Here is a 26,620-nt window from a genome sequence, read left to right on the forward strand (position 1 = left end):
ACTTACCTTTGCTTACAAAATACATGTATGGTTTTCAGGTTTATTTGGTTACCGAAATTTTAGTCTTAGTTAAAGTGACTTTTGTCAAACCATGTAATGCAAACACATGAAGACTGCATTTACCATCTATCAACATTGTAAAATCAAACAGAAAGGGAAACTTTTAATAGGATTTCACTCTGGGGATTCCCCAAACTGTGCTGGAGTTGTTACTGAGTTTCTATCAATCTGTACAAAAGCGATCAACCACTGCATCATTGGCAAGTGTGAACTTCTTGTGGAAATCACATCATGCTGTTTAAGTTTGTTTGTTTGTTTTTTTCATTTGGTTTGGCATTTAATATCAAATATGATGGCTTTGGCAATATCTACAGCTGTATGACACTTGCACCAAAGAAAATGGGCAGCAGAAACTGTTGCAAACATGACAACATACACATGTCACATGTATGTACCAGTCAAATTCTGACAGATTGCATTTAGTCTTGTCCCATGTTTTTTCTTGTTCCATCTGGCACGAGATGAAACAGGTTAAACCCATCAAAGGTCATACAGTAAGACACACTTCTTTGGTTTGATGTAGTATCTTTTTTTATCATAATTTGAATCATGTATTGCCAGTATTTCACGAGGTTGAATAAAAATCTTCCGTGTTTGAGCCTGATTTTGGTCATCATATCATAATTTATTTGGTGGAAGAATTGCTAAAAGCCTTTCCATTTCTGAATTCATGTCTGATCCTTAAAGTTGCAATCTATCTTTCATGTGTAGAAGGTCAAAGTTCTGTATGTTTTTCCCCCCTGATTTTGTGCACATGAAATGATTCTGATCAGTTTCATCTAATTTTTCTCCTAAGAAAGATACAAATGTATGCAGAGTAATCAGAAGTGTCAATTTAAATAATCTAATAGCATGATGATAGGTTTTGATCATAATTCTTCAGGCTGAAGTATTAAACTTCTTTTCATGTTTTGTAGACCTCAATAATTCAAACAGACCAAATGTAGTAAGCACCAACTAAAGTGCATTTCCTTTCCATGTTCAAGTTGGTTTCAATGAATAAAGCAAGATCAAGTGAAAAGAATGACAAAGGTTTCATCAGAATTAGGTTAAAAATATGAAATTGTGGATTTTTTTTTATTACACCTGTACCATAATTTTAGAAGCGTAAATCGCAACACACACACAAACTACTGCCTGTAGCAGACATGACGATGTAAACACCTCACAAGTCTCCCACTGAACTGTCTACAAACATTCACTGCATTCTTTTTTCTTAGACAATCAATGAATCTAATGTGAAAAATATGTATCATTTACGTCACATCATTATGGCCTTTCACAGCTGAGCAAATATGATTTCTTCCTCTTTTTTTTTTGACAGAGGTTGCAGGTGTTAAATCTTCTATCATGAACATAATTTCAATAGTATTTTTGTACACAAACCAAGGGTCAGTTGTGATTTGATGATACCATATCCTCTTTCAATTTGCATGTATTTGTTGAAAAAGTGTGAAACTTTGAATTCCATAACTTTCATTTTTCCGATTTGATGTAACTATAATTCTATACTTTTGTTCATGTTGAATAGAGTGTGGAATTGTATTTCAATTGTACAGCCCAAAGGCAATACACTGGGGCCCTTGTTCATCTCCAAAGGAGATAATACAATAAGTAGGGACACTTTTGTTTTTTTTTAATTAAGTGCCGAACTCAAAACTCAAAAGAATAACAAAAAGATATGAATGGCCTCTTGACAGGAACTACATTGTAACTGCCACCTTTGACGAAATTGTTAGAAATGGGTGTGGTAGATGTTAACCATTACCATGGATACAACCACTGAGTGACCCAGAAAAGCTTCATATGTCCACTCACCTAGACAACTTGGAAGAAGAGGCATCATCGTCATCGCCATCATCAAATCTGAAAGGAAAACAAAATTGAAATGAACATCACCACCACATGCTCACACCAAGAAAAAATATCCTGACGCCTTTTAATTCAAGTTCTTGTACTTTCATATGAAACCTCTAGCTAGAGTCCCAACTATTCAGAGAGTGGTCATAAAATTTCGTGATGCACAGTACACTGTAAATTGTTTGCAGAAATGTTTGAGCTCACAATTAAAAACAGATCAAGGAGTAGGTGTAGATGATTATTCTATTCCATTATGAATATCTCAATTGATCCTCTGGAAGCCACTTTCTCCTGACCCCTCAGGTGTACAGTGGACTCCCGTTATAATGAAGTCCTCGGGACCGGCAGTTTTCTTTCATTACAAGCTGTATATCAAAATTTTGTTATGTTACAGAAGAAATAAACAATAAAAATGAGTGGATAATGTGGCAAAAATAATTTTTCTGTGTTGTAAGCAGAATTTCGTTATAACCGTGTTCATTATGACGGGAGTGCACTGTATTCCACTTTTATTCTAAATACATGCCCCATAGAAATTGTCTATTTTTGCTCTCAAACAGACACGTAAGAAATGTGAAAAACAATGCTGTGATAACCCAATTTCAGTTGGGTAATGATAAATGTGTGAAATACTACATTTGTACATGTAGCCAAAATGGTACACTGACAGTACTGCAATCTTTATAGACGATACATGTACAAGTGTACAACTGTTCAGTTGTAATGTTGTATGATCCATTACATATTGGGCTGAGGCAGCATCCATCGATCTTCTGTGCAAGAGTGAATCACATGCAGCTTTTGGATTTATACTTCTCGATGGTGTCGGTGTAGTTAAACATGCACAATAATGATAAGGCACAAATATATCTATACAATACGTACATACATTGCATGTATACATGTAGAAACAAAATTCTAATACACGTCATGTATGAAAATATTGAGGGAAATGCTTGAAGCAGAAGTTTTTTAAATTACAAAAGTTCCCTAAGTTTAAAATTAAAATTGGACATTGCAACACTATCAAACTTTGTATGATCTTTAACCCCCCCCCCAAAAAAAAAAAAAAAAAATCTCAATTTTCAACAAAATGGCCTTATCAAGCCACTCTCTCGGCTTCCACATTTGTGATTGTACAATGTACAATTGTATGACTCCATTAATTAAGGTGATATGATGATGGGTCAACTATCACTCAAAATCCCCCCCCAAAAAAAAAAAAAAATTGTAGCTACCCCATATGAAGATCAATTATACAACTGTACCAACATTCCTCGTGTTCTGGACTAAACTGCTATAAAAAAAAGCAATCCAACTACCGTACATACTTTGTTGCATTACAGACTGTATCTTCATTGCGGATGGGGAAAACTGCTTCAGATCAGTGCTCAGAATTTTAGCAATGACTGCTTAGACTAGACATAACATTATGCATCAATAGCAATATCAGAAGTATCAGGTATAAACAGAAACAAGTTTGTCCTAAATGCTTTCACTGATCTGCCAGGGAATATGTTTCATTCAACTCAAAGTACAGTTTACCTTTGGGAGCACTAAATTAAAAAATTTGAGTTTTCACATTTGATGCATCCATTTATATACGATAGAATACAATGTATGTGTACATGTACAGGTCAGTTGTATCACAAAACATCCAATCATATAAAAATTTTGCAATAAAACCTAAAATATAGGGAGATATCACTGTGCTTCTCATCAAACCATGACTGTAGACGGTTTAATCTCGAAACAATTTGATTATAACTATTGTTCACATTTTGTATACTATACTTAATACTGACTATCCTGATTAAAATTGTTACAATGGTTGTTTCTATGCCTAGCTCACATCTTAGAACTATTTTGAAGCACTACACAGCAGGGTTTTAAGCTTCATCTGCAAATGGTACTGTACATAATGCCGTTAAATGCGGAATATGTCCAAGCAACTACATTGTACACAGCGTCATCGGAAAAAGACACAGCAGATCACACATCATATGACATATTGTCAATTTATTCTCGCTTGAAATCATGCAATAGGGAGAGCGTCCCTTTAATTGTCCATCTCTATTCATGTCAGGAGTGGCAGGAGGGCTCTGTAGGCACAGGTCTGAGATCATCAGTACGTGCCTGAGCATACAAGGAGCACGTTCGGCCTTTGTTTGCCCCTGGCTTTTTTTCTCAAGCTTCAATTTAGCACCCTTCCCCTCAATAGTGCCTTTTCTGCACACATGTGGCATATATGTGTGTGTGTGTGTGTGTGTGTGTGTGTGTGTGTATGTGTGTATACTTGTATGTGTGTGTATTCATACAGTGAATAGAGTTAAAATGAAAAAGAGGAGATGTACAAAGAAGGTGTCGGGGCTACTTCACATCAGTTTCAACTCTCACAATCATACACAACTACCTGAACAATGGAAAATCAATTTCATCTTTAAAATAGAGAGGGCTTTCTTCCACATGATAATAAATACTGTCATTGATTATTGATTTGTGTCTCTCACACTATAATTACAAATCTATGTAATCCTGGCTGCATGTTTTCACGTGCATGAAATCCAAGATACATGTACATGTAGTGCTCACTATTACACCAGTGCATGGGCGACATTTTCGTGCGTTGTTGAACTCGCGGTCTAAACAGAGATTCGCAAAATTCGTGAAAATAACAGCTATACAGTACATGTAACTACAGCTGTGTTGTAGCAATAGCCCTGTTGGCAACTGCAGCTGCACACTTCATGTGTGTCTATGGAAAGGAATCCACTGTATATTGAGTGAAAATCATGCAACAAATATAACAATTTTTCCTGAGGTGAGACCTCTTCGATACTGCATAATGTTGTAGCACATTTCCTGCTCAGTATACAATGAAAATCGCACTGCTGTACAAGTAATTTTTCTGATTACTTTCTGGGTGGTTTATGCACAGTCGCCTTGAAAATTTTACCGAAATACATTTCATTTCTTATGTCATGATTTTTCACTGGCAAGTGTGAACAGTCCTAGTTGTACAATGTACTCTTATTTGGTGATTGCAGCATGCAGAAATATCACTATGACATGGTTTACATAATGTAAAACCTCATTGTATGGTAACAGCACAAAAAAACAAAACAAAAAAAAACAAACTTGCAATTAAAGAACACCACCAACTGTATACTGTAAATGCTCAAATTTTTGTGGTGCATTAATTTTTGTGGATTTCACGGTACTTTTGACTAGCACGAATTCTAAAACCTGCGAAAATGTCTTCACAATATGTTCTCTGCACATTTCAAATGGGTTGACAATCGTGCAGAGCAAATTCAAAAACTTGCCTGCGAATATGTTTTTGAGCCACTCAGCGCTAAAAAATTAATCGCTCACAAACATGGAACATTTACAAGATACAAGTGATTGTACTTTGACTAATGTGTAACAGTGTGAAAGCTCCCGACAACCATCCATGGCGGACTTTAGATGCTCTCTTTCTTTCTCCCAAGTCTCATCTTTCTTACCCCCCTCCCCTCCCCCTTCCCCACCCACTCTCAATGTCATACAATGGGGGAATTTGTGTAGAACAGAAAGGGAAAAAAAAAGGCCACACGTGTATGATCAATGGGGCATATCACGCTGGATGATGAGGATTTATGATAATGAAAGGCAGGCAAGATGCAAAATTGCTGGCTATCAAAGAAATCAGCTATGTACCACAGAGTTTTGAATTCCAGCCCTGGCAATGCAGTTACCATAATTAAGATTTTTTTCTTTGTCTTTCTTTATTGGTCTTCTTTTTTCCTGCTGTTGTTGAGTGAAAATGAGAGGAGGGGGAGATAATACAGTGTATGCATAATTGTGATAGAAATCCGGTACGACGAGCTGGACTCAATGGGCCATTCTGTTGCAATCTTGCCTAATGACAGAGTAACAGAAGCTAGGGCAATCTGTTCCTTTCATAGTACATAAGTATTCTTCCAATACCTAATATCTCTTGTATCTCATGCTACTTCATCATGATGCCTTTTGAATAGGGAGAACAACAGGGATTCTTTTTGTATTATATGACTGTATGTCAATGAAAGATGTTTGAATAGTCACAGTCATCTTTAGATTTTCAGGGGGTGGGGTAGGCTGTGAGTGGTGCTCATCTTTAAGTACAATTGTACTGTATGTGTGACATCACCTTTAAAAAAAAAAGAAGAATATGAAAAAGGAAGATTTGAATAAATTGCAAATTTGAGCATTTTATGCTTGTAAAATGTTCTCTTCTCTACCATTTCATTCTCTTCAATCATCAATGCATCATTCATATGCGCACGTTCTGTCAATCTAAAACGGACCAGGAAATATGAAACATAAGTCTCTTCAATGGAACACGCAGGTATAGTAGACTCCTCAGGCTCAAGGATCTATGCTATGTACATCAGTAAACAGGAGCCATGTAAGCCCTAACATGTCATAGCTTACTCAAACCAATCACAAACTTTACTATCTTACCCAATCTAAACACACACTACCCTACTTTAATCCTACAAGCACACTGTGCAATCATTATGTCTAACTGTAAGCCCTATACATGTAAATTCATCTTTTGTTTGAGTCTAAACTAGTGAAAAGAAAAAGAAAAAAACTGAGAAGCAGTTGCCTAAAATGTACATGAAAAGAATTCTGCAGTGACAAAAAAACAACAACAAATATACGATGTGAAGTAAAACCTGTCCTTTCTGATGAAAAGTTCGTCACATCAATTTTCCATGTGTCAAGAACATTCTCTATGGCCCCAATTCAAAAAAGGTACTGTGGTAGTTTAAATCTAGTCCCTGGATTATGCAAATTTTGACTGTTTAAATGCTCGTGACACAATGCATACAAGTACACTGTACATTATACATTGTCGCTGGGGCTGCAAAACCTCATATCTACAAAATGTCAAATGTTCAGGAGAGAAGAAGAAGAACAACAAAACATGGCACCCAAAGCATATCAAATTGGGTAGCCTTTCCTTTGATATGTTGTGGTAGTTTCATTTTGGCGATAAGACAGCTAGGATCTGGACAGGATATCACTTAACTGATTATCTGACCATCAAAAAAAGTCATTTTCACCAAAATTTGAGATACGGGTACAAGGTCTTGTCACCCCAGCGACGATATGCCAACAGACATTACAACAAGGCAAGTGCCAAAATGTGTCTCGCCCATTCGCGTAGAAGAAATTAATGTTTTTCAAACTCCCGGAAGTTCATTGACCCTGCATATGACCTTTGACCTTGTGGTGACTTTCAACTCCCCAAGCGAAATTTACCAGCCAAGTTTGGTCACAAACAGACATTGGGATCAAAGTAATGAGCCATAATCGAAACGCATTGTAAAAGCTTAACATTGGGCCGTAAAAGTTCATTGCCCCCTGTCTGTGACCTTTGACCTTGTGATGACCTTCAACTCCCCAAGGGACATCTATCATCCAAGTTTGGTCACAAACGGACATATACCATCAAAAGTTGTGAGCCATAATCGAAACGCGCCGTAAAAACTCATCATCGAGCCCTAAAAGTTTGTTGACCCCTGTCCGTGACCTTTGACTTTGTGGTGACCTTCAAATTTCCAAGGGACATCTACCATCCAAGTTTGGTCACAAACGGACATATACATCAAAAGTTATGAGCCATAATCGAAACATGCCGTAAAAAAAAATTAACATTGGGCCCTAAAGTTCATTGACCCCTGCCTGTGACCTTTGACCTTGAGGTAACCTTCATGACTGATAAAATGTGTAACTTTGCATAACCGCTCTTCCCTCCAAGTTTGATTGAAATTGAAGTTCTCAGGAGAGAGTTACTCAAGTTTTTGTAGCGTGACGGACGGACGATTGGACGGACGACGGACGGACGCCGCAGGCGATCCCTTAGTCTCCCTGCACCTCCGTTGGGCTCGACAAAAAATTGATGCACAAGGACATGCACATGCGAATGGCACAGCAAGTTTTCACTTCTTGAACTGAACTATAAAAAAAGTCAAATCATGGATTTGCTTTGGACAATCTCAGTGAATTCAGGCCCTTGTGTTCAAGAAGATCCACATGGTATACACCAGCAAGAAACTGCCTCGTGTTTCATTATCGAACCTTTTTCTTTTTCTTTTCAAAACACAGCCTTTGCACAAAGCTGGTATGCAGTGTTACTGTAAGCAGGTTAACACTTTAAAAATATGTATTCGCGTGGAAAGAAACATACTGTAGCAGTCCAAACAACAAATATACATGTATATATCACATTAAGTTTTTTACTTCAAACCTATTATTAATGCAACAATTGAATGACAAATTCATTACCACACATATCAACCCTTAAGACTGCTCTTGAGGTGGTCAAGCTGGGACTAGCCTAAACTGTTTTATGCTGCCTTTAAACCATCTTTTGGATATTAAAGACACCTGTCACTAGAAAGCCAGTCTGGTTACCAGCGGTAGGTCGAGAATCTAACAAAACTCAGGCCAGCAGGCCACCTCTGCATGGGGGCATGGTACCACACTGCAACCTGTTGCAGTTCGCATCCATTATATGATGTAACACTTACCCTGCCTTGCGCTTCCGCGGCTGTGGGGGAGGGGGAGGCTGCTGCATGTCTCTGGGTCTTGTCCTGTTGAGAGGAAATGAAAGGGAAGAGATAACATCACCTTACTGGCCAATACGAATAAAACCACTCTCCCCAACTGACCGACTGCAAGGGGGTGCATGAGAATACAGTACTATGATATTATGGAATGCCTGCTGTAAAGAGGTCTTACCGTGTGCTAAATTGATTTGGGCATGTAGAAACCTTGTGGATACATACAAATGTAGGTCCTACAATGTACATGTAAAAGGGCAATCACAGACAAACAGACATAAATTGCCCTGCTGTATGGAAGATTATTAGAGTCTAAATTAGAATCACTGTAGATCCCAAATGTACCTGTAATTAGAAATGCAATCTGTGTCCAAACTGCAGAAATTAAGTTGAATGTTCATGCACAATATCAATACAGAAAAGGATATGAAAACATAAATAACCTTCCAATATTACAAGCCATACAATGTATCAAACAAATCTTAAAAATGCCACATACATGTATGCTTACGTAGTACATACAGTACCGGTAAACACTGTAAACTGCATCAAGTCTTCAGTAAGCACACATTTAGGGAATGCACAAAGTGTACATCATACATGTCTGTGAATTTCAGTGCCAGTTAGGTTTCATTTTTAAAAATGTATTTATTTATTTTGTGTGTGTGTGTGTGTGTGTGTGTGTGTGTGTGTGTGTGTGTGTGTTGTACAGACCCTAGGCCCCATTTGCATGAAACTCAATTTCAATTTTGCTGTCAAACATTGCTGCGGCTCAATTGTGTACCACTGAAACAATAATGACTTATACAGTACACACTGTTGTTCTGGTACTTTTTGTACATCACAAAGGGATCTTTCATGTACATTTAAGGAGTACAGTGTATGAAACAGAGCAAAAAGTCCCCTTGTCATGTCGTGTATTGTATGTTTCCATGTTTTCTTGTGGATTCAGGATCCTTTGTTTCCTCTCTCACTGTTTGAAAAACACACTGGGTAGAAAGAACTAGAATATTATTACTTCCGACATCACTAACTGAGAAGTTTGAACGACAGTTATGACTGCATCACATTATATTCACTATACAGGGTATACAGTGTGCTGTACATACACTGTTGTACTCTTGGTAACCTCATTCCATTTTTGCTGCTTAGGTAATGCTAATGGAAATCACATCTAAATCAATAGACCTCTTTACCATTGCAGGGTGACTCTTGGATTAAATACATTGAACATTGTACTACAATGCGTACAGTGTATGTAATGCATAACATATAAGCCATATATTTGGTGAGTCAATTTTTTTTTGTGAAATGGGACTTCGCAACAATTTAAATTAAGAGTCATGGAGTTCAGTGATGAACACAGAAATGGATGCATGCCTGTTGCATTCATGTCAGGATCAGAGTTAATATTTTCATGTGAACATTGCTTTGCAAATAGCACCAAACTCACGAAATTTGTGACATTCAGCGTACCCATCCAGTAGTACACGCTTGGCTTCCTATAACTGATTGTTCTCTTCAGCAGCAGGATATTAAAAAAAAAAAAAAAAGCATATAAAATGGGATCAATCAAACATGGATCCTTGCTTTCAATTGGTGCACAATGCATTGATAATAATGCATAATGTTGGCCATTCTTTGGTGGTTTCCCAATTACATGTACAAATTAGTTTCAACAAGTGCGTTTGATCAAAATTTATGAACTTGGCACATCATCAACCTGGCAAACAAAGAGTTACTAGTACATTTGTAAGTTCCAATATCAAATGAAAAAGAAACACGCCACCCTTTTATAAAACAAATAATGCACATTATTTTAGCCAGGTGTAATAGCCTTGGACAGTCCAAAACATACTCAGCATCCTCTTGTATGTTTCAGACTATTCCAACGTTACTATCAAGTGAATAATTCTTTAATACTACATGTATAATGCCTTCTGTATTAAATACACATTATTTGTATTTCCACATGTGTATCTATTCAAGACTGAGCATCAATAGAATTACAATGCCTTGAATTACTTCATTAATTTCCAAACTGAAATTCACCTATTACAGCAGAGAACAGATTAACATGGAAATGGAACAATTGATACAGCTGTACATCCTGTAGATATGCCAACAAGAACCTGATATTGACAAAATATTTGGAGTCGAAAAATTGAGCAAAGAAAATGGGATTCCATCGGGATTTGAACCTACAGTGTAAGACCTCCAGATGCTAGCCCGGTGCTCTACCAACTGAGCTATAGAAAGCCCTAGTCCAGTGTTCATCCCAGAAACCCTAAATTCTCAATGCTCGGATGGTCAGAAGCTTAAGCAGTGCATTTGTGTGTAACACACACGCATGCACTTAAACTTGGCATAAACCCGAAGGATAATTCAACTTGGGGATAAATGCGAGGGATCACCGAAGTGATGCAGTGTTTTGAATGTGTAACAAATGTTAAATATTTGGAGAACAAATTCAAAAGAGCAGAGCTTTTTACAATGTGTTAGATCTACTTGTAGACACTCTTAGATCTAAAAACTGTTCAATGAAACAAGAGTACCTATGATAAAGGGTGCTAATGCCATTCCATACTCCTTAGATATTATTTTATATCAACTGCTTGTAAGATCCGTTACTACTCGAACCCTTTTTGAACCGATAGACAATATTGACAGTATTTTGGCACAAAAATGACAATAGCTGAAGAAACTCCACCATTTTCTCCTCACAGTGAACTATGTGTTGACAAATTCACTTGCGCTGTGTGCACTGATGACAGGATATGGTAAGACATGTCAATTTGTGTTTTTTGAAGAATTTCCTTTGAACTTATCAAATCTATAAGATTTACAAGATTCATTTACCAGTATGTTTTATGTACTGTACATTGTAGCAACCATTTTTTTTTTCATTTAAATACAATGTACGTATGTACCTCACTGAGGGGCTGTATAAATGTATTTTCCCAGCTTATTTCACTGGATTAAATCTGTTTGAACTTCAATAGCATTTGCCAGCTACATACTGTAGATGAGATGCAAGAATCATGTGCTGCCATGTCTTATTTATTTCTTTTCTTTTTTAATGTATGCAAAATGGACAGGATTGCTGAAATGTCAAAAATGCAGCTGGATATATTGGATCTGACTCAAATGTATGTCCCACAAGAATACTTTGATAGTGAAAAATAAAGTGAACAATATTGGTGAAATTAATTGTTATTTATAACAGCTTTACAGCTCGTAAAAGAACACTATTGAAATACTAAAAAAACAGCAACAAAATATGAAAGCAATAAAATAAAACTTCAAACACAAAATCCTTTCACTGTCTGACTTCAAAATACATGTATCTCGGAAAAAATTTTGATGGAGAAGTACAGTGAAAACGTACAGTACCAAACTCAGTATAAAAGCTGTTGATGATGCATTCACAATATAAATAAAAAATGTACATGACACAAGAGAGACAAAAAGAGATGTACATACATGTACGTATTAAAGGCTGTACAATGTACTTCACAGCTGCACTGCATATTTTCTGCTGCATGGGAAAGCAGCCATGGGAGATTAAAAAGAAGTACAAGTAATCACCAAAATGCCATCATAAGTTTGTACATACTACAGCTGCAGTTGCTAACTTTATAACCATCATCATGTCCTACACTGTAGCATGCAGACATGGTTTCCTGTTGTCAACGTCAGTGCGAGCGAATTTGTCAAAATGCAATTTATTGTGAGCAGAACACGTCAGAACTTTAGGCAGTTTACATATTGTAGGTATTGCTATGTTTGTTTGTTTTTTCTGCCATTTAATCTACTTTCTGCTGTCACTAGAGATCGAGGCCCCCGAAAAAAGTTAAGGGCTTTATCATTTAAAAAAAAAAAAAGGATTGAGTAGTGATGAATCTATTAGACATTACACCAGTGTTTACTTACAGTCAATATTATCATGATGCATTTATTTTTACTCATGGAGAGTATGAAACTGCATTTAATTAGCCCTATAGCCAAGTTAAATAATAACACACAGAATCTGCATGATCTACATGTATATGTACATGTAGCCATCTACATTAGAACTAGAAGAATCAAGAATGCTTTCAATTTTCCCACACTGTACAGTCGTGTTAACACATTTGTATATGTAGTATTGTTTAATACCATCAGATGTGTAGGGCTACATTGTACATGTACATTGTACCTGTGTACCGTATGCATTTTTTTCAGCGGCCTGGACTTGTATGCGCATTAACATTGAACGTGCATACAGTGAAGCACCCGTTATGGTTATCGCGATGGTTATCATAGCGATATACGTTTTGTACAGATGACATTATGATTGAGGGTACCACCTATCGTCACCCTAAGGATCTGTAGCTTGTTTATTCCAAAAATATAAAACAAATTCGCCTAATTCTTACCTCAAATATGCCATAAATACTGCAGTTTTGAATGTCGTGACTGTCTCGTTGATTATGAATCTCCGTTTTAAAATAGCGCAATTTTAGTGCATGCAATCCGTTTTCTTCGCGCAGCTTAAAAGGGTACCTCGCGATCGGCACCCCCTCCCTCCATAGGTAATACACGTGAATTTCACAGCCATGCGTCATTACTGAGCGGATGTGTAATTGAAACGTGTTTAGTTTGGTTTGTTAGTTTGTTTGTGAGTTTGATTTTCGTTTCTTCGTTTTTATTGTTTTCATAACTAATGACACTTAATCCCGCGTGTACCTTTTCGTTCTATACGCAAACAGCCATGATACGCAGGGTGCCGATGTCAAGGTATCCTGCTGATAGGTGGTACCCTTTACCATACAGCTACAGGTATAAATTGGGGATTTTCTGAAATTCTAGGATGTATTTAACAAAATCAAAATTAAGATTAAAGAAATAACAAATATTTAACATAGGACCGTAGGCCTACTGTACACTGTTGTACTGTAGATAAAAAAAAATTGCAGGTACATGTACTAATTTAGTTGAATTAATATTGCATAAAGCTTAGAACCCATTCCATACAGGAACCTGGTGGCCTGTGTATTAACTATTAAGTCTATGGGGATTTCAGAATTCAGTATCGAAGGGGTTAAGTCTTAAATACATTGTAGAAGACTAGAACGTCTAAGTGGCCAAATTCTGGTTGGTTGGTCTGATAAACGGAGAATATCAGCCCCGCTCACGCACTGAGAGGTATGACAACCCGAAGTTATCATCCTGATAATTATCCTATTTCACACGGTTTTTCAATTGCTCTCGCCAACTCCTTCTTCCATAGAACAGCGAAGGATTGAAATAATCTGTCGAGTAATATAAAGCAGATTCATAAATTTGACACATTTAAAGAAGCGCTCCAGCGTCACCTCCGTTGTGATTAGCTGCACATCACACCACAGTGCTGAGTGATACTCTATCCAGAGTTTTTCAGCGTATTCATCCAGATCAATCCTACTCTACAATATCAGTGCAGTGCATTATGACTTATTACACCAATAGTTAGTAGTAGATCTACATGTATCACTAGCCTGACCAGACCGCTGTGCACAGCACAGCAGTCTGACATGTACTAGTGTTTAAACGTACGTAAACGACTGTCGCTTTTGTTTGATTTTAACAGTAATACCACCCACCTATATTGTATGTTGCTGATGGTTGAGTTGAATTTGGTGTTTTGTTGGTATCCAAACCTTACTGTTGAATTTTTCGGAGTAGATTGTGCGATGATTCACAAAATAAACGAACAGCCACGAACGTTCAACCCGAGGTACCGTGTTAGCATTTTACGTACGCCTGTGCGTTTCGTGTGTTACGGTAAAGCTTGTCGTCTTCTACCATGTATTTCCGCGCGTGCTGCTCTCATGATATGACGTCACTCCGACTACCTCCGACTACCACCTACGTTGTAGCATAGGAGAGTGATTGCCATTCAATAACACGCAGAAGATGAGGAATGAAGCAATACGGACGCTCACAGACCTGATTTTAAGGACGGATTTCGGTAGGTTTTTGACGTAATTAAAAAACAATACGCATACCGATTATTGGATGATTATCATAGATTACGGGGATTCCTTATATTTTAGTTTTCCAAGATTAAAAAAGATATTCATGAAGGAGTCGCACAACCACCACTGAAAAATGACAACGTCTGCGAAGGAGTAGACGTGCAGCCGCTGTCGCTTTGCGACAGCGGCTGCGTGTAGTTACATGTATCACCAGATCAGTACCAGCACAACACACTGAACATAAACAAACACAAAAAGTCAACCCAACCTACTACACAGAGCTAGCGAGGAGGTAGACAGAAAGATCAGTCTGTCCGAAGGAGTCTTTTATTTTATTGACGTTATCGCTCTCCTCCGATCCGTGAAGCCAGACGCAGTCTCCGCGGAACATATCCCCAACGACCAGATACAGACCGATCTTTCGGTCAAGCAAGGTCCAAGGAGGATGCGATAGGAGCTAGAATTTTAATAAGAGAGAGATACAGTAGTACACAGTGTACTGTACACTGCACTGTTTCAAGCGTTTGACCTGGACAATCAGCTGCAGAAGTAAATTAATTTAAATACCCTACAATTGCACAGCACACAGATAAGAGCACTCTGCATTTTTCCAGTACGATAGATCCTGTAGAGGTCTAATAAATAAAGGGGAACAACTGAATAAAGGTAATAAAGTAATTAGTCTGATATTCATATTCTACTAGATTGATTATGGGACATAGATTACAGAAGTACTAGGCTACAGACTAGTGAGTGTAGTGAGGTAGCATAGCTAGCTAGGCTGCGGCTGCAACCATAAACAATGAATGGAGACCATCTCGAACACCCATCACGGTGTTGTTCATACCGTACACGAGTGGGGTTTCCTACAGTACAGTCGACTTACGATTCGCGGAGTTGATAATCAGTCTACGATATTGTATCACCAAATCTGACGTATTCACTCAACCTCACAGGAGTCTGAAATCAGCGTTGTGTTCGATGTCCCGATCCGTACAGATCAGCCTTAAAGGGGGAGACAGTTCACTGACGTACAGGCTTTTATCTAAGAACCATTGCTGGATTGTCATTGATTATTGAGACTAAATCTGCCAAGTACAAGCTCGAAGTTGTTATCCCTTTTCTGTGTGTGTAAGTGTATGCCTGGCGGATCGTATCGGAATGAGTGTACAAAATACAGCTGTGTTCCGTTCTAGCTCAGTCCATGAAACATCTGTGGCTGGTCAAGCTATCGCAAGATGGCGCTAGTCCTTTATTGTTTTCTGACATCGAGTTCGGAAACGGGTAAATTTGGTAAAAAACGGTGAAATTCCAATACATGGGGCATGACAGCGGAGGATGTCATCCAAGCGCGCCGGAACACTTCTGTTTTTTTTTTGTTTTTGTTTTTGTTTTTGTTTTTTTTTTTTTTTGGGGGGGGGGGGCAAAATCTCGACGGGGCCGGGGCACATTTTATGTGACGATGTGAGATCCTCGGCGCGGGAGCGAAGCGAGCGAGCGGGGGGAGGGGGGGGGGGCGTGGAAAGGGGGATCCCCCCCCCCCCCCACACACACACACACACAGTAGGGAGCTTTTGTAAAACAGAATATAAAAGTCGCGTTTATAGACCATGTAAAAAATAATCAGTGCGAAGGACTATGATTATTACGTAAGGGAGTACATAATAATGTGATGGTGTGAGATCCTCGGCGAGGGAGCGAAGAGACCGAGCGGGGGGAAGGTGTGGGAGGGGGAAAACCCCCTCCCACGGTAGGGACTTTTTGTAAAAAACAGAGTATAAAAGTCGCGTTTATAGTCTAGTGGGATTTCTGAAAAAGGGCTCTCTAAAAAGGTGTTAGAGGCATTTTTGAGTAAAAGTTTGAAACCGGTCTATTTTACCTAATTTGAGTATGCTGAATCCGAAAAATACGGTTCCCAAGCGAAATTCACTGATCTTGACCATCTAATTTGCATAAACAAAATGGCTGCCCAGCCACAGAAATTGTCAGTTTCAGACACGCATTTTCTAGAAATTCTTTGCAAACAAGCTTGAAAAAAGTGATTTGAAATTTTTGTACAGAGAATGGAATTAGCAATTTGAGTGATAAACGTTTCCCAGGTGGTAAATGGTATATTTCTTTCATAATTATGCAAATTAGGACTGAAATATGCACATATATATATATATATATTAACACTGGAAGAGTAATTGTTACAATTTTTTCTTGAGTGTCAAGTTAAACACTAAATATGTAGACTTTCAGGTTTTTGAGGGTGAGGAAAACTCCAGTTCCCAAGCAAAATTCATCAATCTTTACCATCTAATTTGCATAAACAAAATGGCTGCCCAGCCACAGAAATTGTCAATTTCAGACAAGCATTTTCTAGATTTTGTTTTTTGTTTTTTGCAAATGAGCTGGAAAAAGTGATTTGAAATCTTTGTACATAGAATGGAATTAGCACATTGAAGGATAAACGTTTTTCAGGTGGTAAATAGTAGGCCTATATTTCTTTCAAAATTATGCAAATTAGGACTGAAATATGCAGATGAATATATAATTATTAACACTAAAGAGTAATTTTTACATTTTTTGTGAGAGGGAATTTAAAAACATTAGATATGTAGACTTTCAGGTTTTAAGGGTTAGATAAATACCAGAATCCCTTCTCAGTGGTATCAAAATAAATTGCAAATATTGTAATTGATATGCACATCATAATGTATACTTCATGAATGTTTAATTTGTGCATGCAGTTAATTCAATAGCCTATATACCCTGGTGGGATTTTATTTTTCAAATCCTGTAAAAAGGTCCTCTTGGATTTTTTTTTTTTTTTTTGGGGGGGGAATTCAAGTTAGGAACCCGATTCTTAACCAAAATTGATTGCGCTAGGGCAAGAAAACAAAAACAAAACAAAAAACAAAACAAACAAAAAAGGGTCTTATTCAAGAGAATGAACTTTAACATCTAATTTGCATAATACATACAAAATAGCCGCAATATTGCGTAGTACATCGATAATCGCAAAACGAATTCATGAAAACTCTCTCTACGCGGATCATGACTCAACTTTTTATGGAGGGGGTGGAAAAATGTCATCGATCAATGCCATCGTGTTCATATGCAACATCCATTATTGTATTGTTCCAATATGCAAATCTGTAGCATCAGCACAGAAATTCTATTTCCCAGTTAGCCAGAGCATGGTACTCTCATATATGATAACATATGATTATACATAGCAAGCATTCGTCTATAGGTTGAAATGGGATAGGTATTTTTATAGTATTTTCTCTTGAGGCGTTTTTTTTTCTTGCAAGTCGAAGAAAAACATCTTTAATATCACAACAAGCATTACTGATGCCCCAATGAATAAACAAAATATGTTGTAAATCCGTTAGATGAAATCATATATATATTTTTTAAAGACTGGAGAAGGATCCATTGGGAAGTTAAACTTGTAGAATAGCCGCGATCACACACTGGCAAAAGATTAAAAAGTTTAAGATCGCGATCTCCAAGATCTCAAAATACGCGGTCAGATTGGCAAAATATCGAAAGTTTAAGATCGCAATCTTTAAGATCTTAAAGTTTTTGAAGTGCGTGTGACTGCAAACTTTCCGCGAAACTTCCCACTTACAGGGATATTTCATTTTATAATGCCATCCCCGCCAAACTTCTCGGTCTCTTGCCAGTGTGACCGGACAACAAAAGATCGCGAAGACTTCACGATCTTAAACTTTGCGATCTTTTGCCACTCTGACCGCGCCTTGTCATGATAATCTTAAATAACGATGTTACAATAGCAGTGAGGGAGAGGAAATGAAAAAAAAAAAAAGACGTGTGGCATACATCTACCTAGATTTGATCCTTCTACATCTGTTCAAAGAATGTAACTTAGTCAACTTCACGACAGTTTGAACTCTGAAATTGCCTCGGCCAGTGCAATCTGCGAAATAAGGGGTTTACACCTTCCTGGTCCTTTTTTATTTTGTTTTCAATATGCGTGGATAACATACCGCCAGTGATAACCACTAGGTATTGATGCATTTCAATTTATTCTCAACTGGACGACGCCACGTTCCCTTGTGTGTCTGACTTCTGATATATCTCACGAGGTGTGATTCAGATTATAGAAATGACATTCTTAGCAAATAGGCCTCTAGCTTTAAGGACCAGTGGTTTGTAAAAAACTAATGAATACTGAATACTCATTAGGAACCATGTTACATACAAAAGATTCCACTTCGTATCAGACGTAAATGGTCGCCATTTCGCCTCTCATTATATGCTTTATCAAGTATAGTTTTTGAATATCCATGTTGTCACTTCAATTTCTGCCCAAGAATTAAGATATTGATCTTTATATGGAGGACCTGGGTTTTCCACCACCTTGCGAACATGAAGTTACTTTTGTTCCCTGGAGAGATAACATCGATCCGATAGCTACCTCAAAGAGACCTTTCTTCCGTAGATGCTGGAGTTGTGTTTTTTCAGTCAGACTGATACTGACAGTAGCACTCTTAGTAAAGCAAGTGATCAAGGACTCACAATCATCAAGGATGCTGCTTGTACAAGAAGAAAACTAAAGGATTCCAAGACATGGTTGTTATCAGTCGTCTTTATGAGAATAAACTTATATTCTATTCAAAAGATGCATCACACAAGCTCGTTTGGCACCAAAAAAAAAAAAAAAAAAAAACATATATATGTTCCGCCATTTTACCGACAAAAGTAAACTGAACGCTCGCGGAAGCAGATCAACGACAATACTCCTGTATAAAAAAGAAAGAAAGAAGAAAACCTGCTCACTGTGCCAGACCTGATCTTTCTTCACCTTTAGATAATGGGTGGGAACGTTTTGATCTGGCCTACAGCCTGTACAACTGATGTATCTAGCTCCAATCCTGCAAAGTTGCCTTGAGATGATTTCATTTGCATGCGAAAGCAATGCAGAACGTTTCGATGCAAATGTCACAAATCAGGCCTACGATGTTCAGCAGCGTGTGCATGTTAGCAACAGTGTGATGATGCAAACCTTGCATAAATGTATAGATCAATATTAAGCTCGATTGAGAAATAGACTTTTCGACTCAGATTATGTTTCTTCGACAGCCAAAATATAAAGGTGTTGATGACTGAAGAATTACAAAGTCATCCTTATTTTCTGTTTCCGCCACTGTCCGGAGATACCAGGATTTTTTTTTGACCCTGAAGAATGGGTGAAGAGATAAATAAAAAAGCCATGAATTATGTTCGCAGACGAGATTTATGAAAGTTGCCAGACTTGCAGATTGAAACTGCAGATTGAAAATAATTATAAACCAATTTATCCAATGAAGACGACAAAGTACAGGGAAGGATAAAGTGACCTTGCAATAATCTATAGGGTAATGTATAGTGATGTGATTGCCCGATAACTAAGATAGCAAAAACTTTTGGTAAATATGGACAGAAAATGGGTAAATATTTGCATAATTTATCATGCGAATGAGATAATAGAGGTGTGTTGGTTAGTAGTTGCAGTTAATTTTTGTACATTGTATCTCTTAATCACACCAGGAATCATTAACAGGCCTTGATGTATAATCTGTTATGAAACATATTCATATATTGCGGCATGCGTTGAAGAATCTTGAAACCTGCCTGGTCTACGGCCTCTTGAATACCAATTTGCAAACATATTTCCGTAAGTTATTCAGTTCTTCTTTATTGATTGATTCCAGTACTTGATTTACCTCGGACTCTGACGACACTATGATGTGCAACTTGTTTGCCCGATAACTTAGCTGTATTTCAGTACGCCAGGTAGATTTTGATAGCAAGACTTTGTTTTAGGGAATATATTCATAGAAATGGCCAACTATTTGTATAATTCATTATGCAAATTAGATTATTAGGGCATTTCTAATAGCTGTTTTTTCTTGTATCTCTTTGTCACAAAAGAATCATCAATTTAGGTCTTGATATGATCACTATAATGATTGAGATTCCTATATCGCGGCAATGTGTTGGGGAATCTCGAAGCCTGTCGTAGTATAGCCTCTTGCATACCAATTTGCATACGTAATTGCAAATTTATTGTTATTTTTTTTTTCTGAATTGGTTGATTCCAGTGCTTAATTTTCCTCGGACTCTGATGATACCATGTACACTTTGTTTGACCGATATACAGCATATCACATTTCACTACGCCAAGGTACATTTTGATAGCAAAACTTTGTTTTAGGGGAAAATATGTTGAGAAAATGGAAAAAAATTGCATAATCTATTATGCAAATGAGATGCGTGTTTTATTTTAATACTTGAAGTTGGTTCTTGTATCTCTTTATCAGACTAGGAATCGTGAACCGGTCGTGATACAATGATAACTATCATCAGAATTATGATTCAGATTCATATAATTTATTGCGGCGATGCGTTGTAGAATCTAGAACCCTGCCAGTTATGTATCCTCTTGTATACCAATTTGTATAGATATTTGCATAAGTGTCATTCAACTCTTATGAACTGATTGATTGCAGGACTTGATTGGACTCTGGCGACACCACGTACTTTTTGTTTGCCCGATAACTTGTTAAAATGATTAAAAACAGAAGTGAATAGGTAGGGCTACGATACATATGCGGTAATGCATTGCTGTATCAGCGGCAACTCCTAATTTGCATATTTCACTTCTTAATTTGCATATAAGTGATAGTTATGAACAATAACGACCTAGCTATTGTCTCCGCACCTTAATTTCTAAAATTATTACTATTTCTGCATGTCTATGGAGATTTCATGAAAATTAGATCATCGAAATACCTTAAAAAGCGATGGATTGGCGGCCATTTTGTTTATGCAAATTAGATGCTCTTAGACTCAAAATTCCGCTTGGGAACCGGAATTTTTGGATTCAGCGTACTCGAATTATACAAAATAGACCGGTTCCCAACTTTTACTAAAAAATGCCTCTAACAGTCATATTTTCTCCAAATCCCACTAGACTATTATAGAGCATTTAAAAGCAAATTTCTAGGGAATTAACATATTGAAAAAATCAGTTGGAAGGACTATGATCATAACATATGGGAGTACATAATAATGTGATAGTGTGAGATCCTCGGTGAGGAAGCGAAGCGACCGAGCGCGGGGGGGGGGGGGGAGTGTGGGAGGGGGATACCCCCTCCCACGCTAGGGATTTTTTTTTTTGTTGTAAAAACAGAGTATAAAAGTCGCTTTTATAGAGCATTTGAAATTAAATTTCTGAGGAATTAAACATAGTAAAAGAAATCACTGCGAAAGACTATGATTAATAACATATGAAAACTTTTCATTTTACTATACGGGCAGAACGAGCGAGCCACTTTCACTTTGCCATTTATCTGAAATGTACTCATTAAAAGTTTAAAAGTGATCGCATCGTTCGAACAATAAAAAATATTCTTATACTGCTGGAAAGCAAAGAAGAAAATGAAAAATACGAGTTTACTAAAGGTATGTTTCAGCGGGCATACTCAAGGACACGAGGCTACCATCTATACACTTTACACAAGTTACTATTAGTGTATAGATGCAATAATGTATGTTGTTAGTGTATTATAATTTTCAGTTATGAATTACAACATTTAGACAAGAAATATGCCTTTATTGTTCATTTTGGTCTTTAAATAAGTGATTGATTCTTTGTTACAGGGGGCACTTGGGGGGGGGGGCAAAAACTCGTTTTGCCCCCCAACATTTTGTTTGGGGGGGGGGGGGGGCAAGTGCCACCCCTGCTCCCTCCCCCCCCCCCCCCCCCGCTTCCGGCGCCCTTGATGTCATCATTATCATTTCGGATACACAACAACAGAACGAATGTACCATGACGCTGTGGTCGAGTGCAGATGCGACTTTTAACGCGGCCTTGAATATCATAATCTAACGTTAGTTAGAGATGGCATTGTATGCCTAGGGAAGATCGATCATTCCAGTCCCGTATGGTCTTGGCAGAAAAGAGCACATTGCCTGTACAAGTTTTGGACTCAATTTATTGTAGGCATTAGGTGTAAAACGCCGACTTGAGCGGTTAGAGTTTCTGAGATGGAGCTTGGTTAATGTAACTGGGGATTTCCCCTTGTGAATTTAAGTAAAACTGGCTCAATCTGGCACAGAGTCGTCTGTCAGCTAGACTTTCCTTGGCTATTACTCGTATTGTTTATATATCCAGGGCCGGTAGAACTTTTTATTTATTTATTTATTTAGTTATCTTATTTATTTATTTTTTATTTATTATTTTGGTCGGTTGAAGACACCCGGAAGTGCCAGCAGAAGTTGCGCTGAAGATTCTTTTTTATTCCTATTTTTTGTTTTGTTTTGTTTTGTTTGTTTGTTTTTGTTTTTGTTTTTTTGCTTGTTAGCGCATGTAACCCGGAAGTGCTCCCCCCCTTTTTTTTTTTTTTTTTTTTTTTTTTTTTTTTTTTTTTTTTTTTTTAAACGTGGCGCTGGCCATGACATGGGTAACACTGGACTTCGGTAACACCACCTGTAGTTATTGAACACAAAGCGATCGAGCGGCTATTCTTTGATGTTATGTTATGTCCAACATCGGAATGTACTTGGCCTGGTATGGACTCGATCAGTGACAGTGTAGACGCATACATATAGGTGCCTATATTCAAGATGCGGTCGAACAAGAGCTTGGTAAGTTTTGCCTTTGCTACCGGAACTGCACTGGTGAACATAATCATTTCTTTGAAGAATACCAAGAACTTTATTTGCTTTCCACGCCGATAATAATTTCCAAGAGAGATCATCAGAAATATTATTAGTATCACTCCAAGGTATATGTTTCGCAGCTTGGGCCAGGGTTTCTCCGAGCATGGTGTATTTGTGGAGGAGTTTAGGTTTCTTCAACTGCACTGTTACATTTCTTAGGGTTGAAAGTCATCTGCCACTTGGAGGCCCATTGACAAACGGTGTCCAGATCTTTTTATTTTTATTTTTTTTTAGCTTGTTACAATCCTGAACGTTGGAAACAGCGGTGCATAGGATGCAGTCATCCGCAAATAGGTGTATACTGTACTCTCTAAAAAAAAAGAAGAGTGAAAGTTTTCACTTACTTTGAAGGAGTGAGTAACAGAAAAGAGTGAGTTTCGAGTGAAACTGGAGTGAATTTTGAGTGAAAATGTTCATTTTCACTTATTTTGGAGTGACCTCAGGGATCACTCGAAGATTTTGGAGTGATCCCTGAGGTCACTCCAACATGAGTGAAAATGAACATTTTCACTCTAAATTCACTCCAATTTCACTAAAAACTCACTCTTTTCTGTTATTCACTCCTTCAAGAGTGAACATTTTCACTCTTCCTTTTTTAGAGAGTACTGAAGTTCCTCAACGATATCATTATTTATGTAAATTAGGAAGAAAAATGGAGCCAACACACTCCCTTGCGGAACTCCCGATATTACTGGATGGCATTGGAAGTTGCTCCATTAACAACATGCTGACACGTTGTTGTCGCTGGGTCAAGAACATACTAATCCAGATGAGGACCTTATTTCTAACACCGGCATAGCGGTGTAATTTTGATTTAAGTTGCTCATGAGATGCTCAGTACACAATCACTTGAAGCTTCAGTAAAGTCCAAGAGTTGCAGCATCGATCCTCTAGATCTGCTCTGAGTTGTCAATTAATACTTCCATCCAGTGGCGTAACTACGGGGGGCATGGGGGGCACGTGCCCCCCCCCCCCAATCCGCTGGTAAAAAAGAAAGGAAAAAAAAAGAGAAGAAAAAAAAAAGAAAAAAAAAACCTACCAAAGTGGTAATTCAAGGGTTAGTAAACTGCTTTTGAAATTGACATGAAAGGATGATCAAGAAAAAAGATATTTTTCTAAGATTTCTCTTAACCATATAATTAAAGAGGTATTATAGTGAAACATTGTTCAAAAAGCCCGGAGACGACAAAAGATTGTGATTCGGTGTGATTCCTGGTTGGCATTTTGAATACAACAGGATGTGCGCAGTGGACTCAGAACATCGGAATGGCAAAAAGAGTCGCTGCAATGTTGCGCAATGTGATGTTTGATAGGTTGTACACATTTGCTATCAAAGCTTGATCATTGATTTTGCAGTGTTGCTTTACACACTAGTCTATATTAAAATGCCTTGCATTGCCAATAATAAGACTTGACCTTGGCTATTTCCTAACTTTTCCATCTATATGAAACACACACACTCACAAACACAAACAAATTAGGGGATGCTCTATATAAAGTGCAGATTTTGGACATCCTTCTCCCGCTTGGTCACTTCGACGCCCCCTCGCTGGTCATACCTCCCCCAATCATGAACATAAACCGACACCCTTGACTACCAGTGGCGGATCCAGGGGGCGCACCGGGCGCCCCCTCCCTCCAAAGCGAAAAAATATATACAATGTATGTAGCTACAAACGACAGTTTTTGGACTGTAAAATGTCAAAATTTTCAAGCTCGCTCGCTCGCATTTAATCGTTATGCAATTCTCCGGATGTTGCTGTAAGTAATTGCCAGCAGTTGCGCCCGGTGCGCCCCCTCCCCTTAATTTCCAAAGCGAAAAAAATATAGCTACAAACGGCAGTTTTGGGACTGTAAAATGTCAAAATTTTCAAGCTCGCTCGCTTCGCTCGCTCGCATTTAATCGCTATGCAATTCTCCTGATGTTGCTGTCAGTAATTGCCAGCAGTTGCGCCCGGTGCGCCCCCTCCCCTTAATTTCCAAAACGAAAAAATATAGCTAAAAACGGCAGTTTTGGGACTATAAAATGTCAAAATTTTCAAGCTCGCTCGCTTCGCTCGCTCGCATTTAACCGTTATATGCTATTCTCCTGATATTACTGCCAGTAATTGCCAGCAGTTGCACCCGGTGCGGCTCCCCCTGAATTTCCAAAGCGAAAAAATATAGCTACAAACGGCAGTTTGGGGACTGTAAAATGTCAAAATTTTCAAGCTCGCTCGCTTCGCTCGTTCGCATTTAATCGTTATGCAATTCTCGTGATGTTACTACCAGCAACTGCCAGCAGTTGCGCCCGGTGCAACCCCCTTAATTTCCAAAGAAAATATAAATATATATATATATATATATATATATATATATATATATATACATACATGCATATATTATTATATATAGCTACAAACGGCAGTTTGGGGACTGTAAAATGTCAAAATTTTCAAGCTCGCTCGCTCCGCTCGCTCGCATTTAATTGTTACGTTATGCAATTCTGATGTTGCTGCCATGAGGTGCCCCCCCCCCCCCAATGTCTTGACCCACGGTACGCCACTTATACAGTCATTGCCAACTTGGATAAACTAGGTAATACATTAAGTAGTCCCTTTGCTTTCGGAATCCATGCATTTTGCAGTGATGTCAATATTCTATGCTTATCAAGATGTTTGCTAATCCGAGAATGAAAGGTATTATGTTCCAAAAGTTTACACATGATTGCAGTTATATAGGGAAACAGGGCTGGATTTTTTTTTTCTAGCGCCGTCAGTGGATTGCTTCGTGGTTGGGTCAGAGGTCACCGCATGTTTATGACAAAATATGTGATTTCTTCCTGTAATTTGTGCCATTTCAGTCAAATGTGAGAACCAGGTTCATGATAATGACAGATCGATCTGGGGGTGTAGGTACATATTGGCTGCCGTTCTCAGGAATTTGTAGTAAAAATCCAACAACACCAACAAAAGAAGAAGAAGAAGAAGAAGAAGAAGAAGAAGAAGAAGAAGAAGAAGAAAAAGAATTGCATGAAGGTGGTGGAGGAGGAGGAGGAGAAGAAGAAAAAGAAGAAGAAAACTTAGATGTATTCAACTAAAGGAAGGACAGTACAGGAATAGAAACAGACAATCATTGATCAGATTGTGATATCCCCCGTATATTTGAAAATGGTATATACAATACCACTACCAGCAAGGTGCCCGTGGCTGGCAATTCACGAGTACGTTTCAGGTCACCCTCAGTACTGCGAGTACTGTTCAGCTGCTCTTGGAGGAAAAATAAATGATTCTGTGTGTGGGTTTCATTCTGTACTCTAGCTCTTAGTCATGGTGTCTCGTGATTAATGTCGCAACGCTTCACAAAATATCACCAGCCCGGAATTATAGCTACGGCTCTATAAGT

At 38.0% G+C, this 26,620-nt stretch overlaps 1 protein-coding gene across 1 annotated transcript in view; it reads right to left on the bottom strand.

Annotated features, from left to right (window-relative positions):
• Positions 1-15,635, bottom strand: part of LOC140230998 (aryl hydrocarbon receptor nuclear translocator homolog) — a 38,530-nt gene extending 22,895 nt beyond the window's left edge. Inside the window, exons 1-3 of the mRNA XM_072311144.1 lie at positions 15,402-15,635; positions 8,484-8,546; positions 1,879-1,926 (exon numbers count right to left, since the gene is read on the bottom strand). Of these exons, the coding sequence (XP_072167245.1) occupies positions 1,879-1,926; positions 8,484-8,530 (95 nt within the window). The 5' untranslated portion in view covers positions 8,531-8,546; positions 15,402-15,635. The remainder of the gene's footprint in view (positions 1-1,878; positions 1,927-8,483; positions 8,547-15,401) is intronic.
• Between the last annotated feature and the right edge of the window lie 10,985 nt (positions 15,636-26,620).

Source organism: Diadema setosum, chromosome 7 (genome assembly GCF_964275005.1).
Source record: "Diadema setosum chromosome 7, eeDiaSeto1, whole genome shotgun sequence".
Classification (NCBI taxonomy): Eukaryota; Metazoa; Echinodermata; class Echinoidea; order Diadematoida; family Diadematidae; genus Diadema; species Diadema setosum.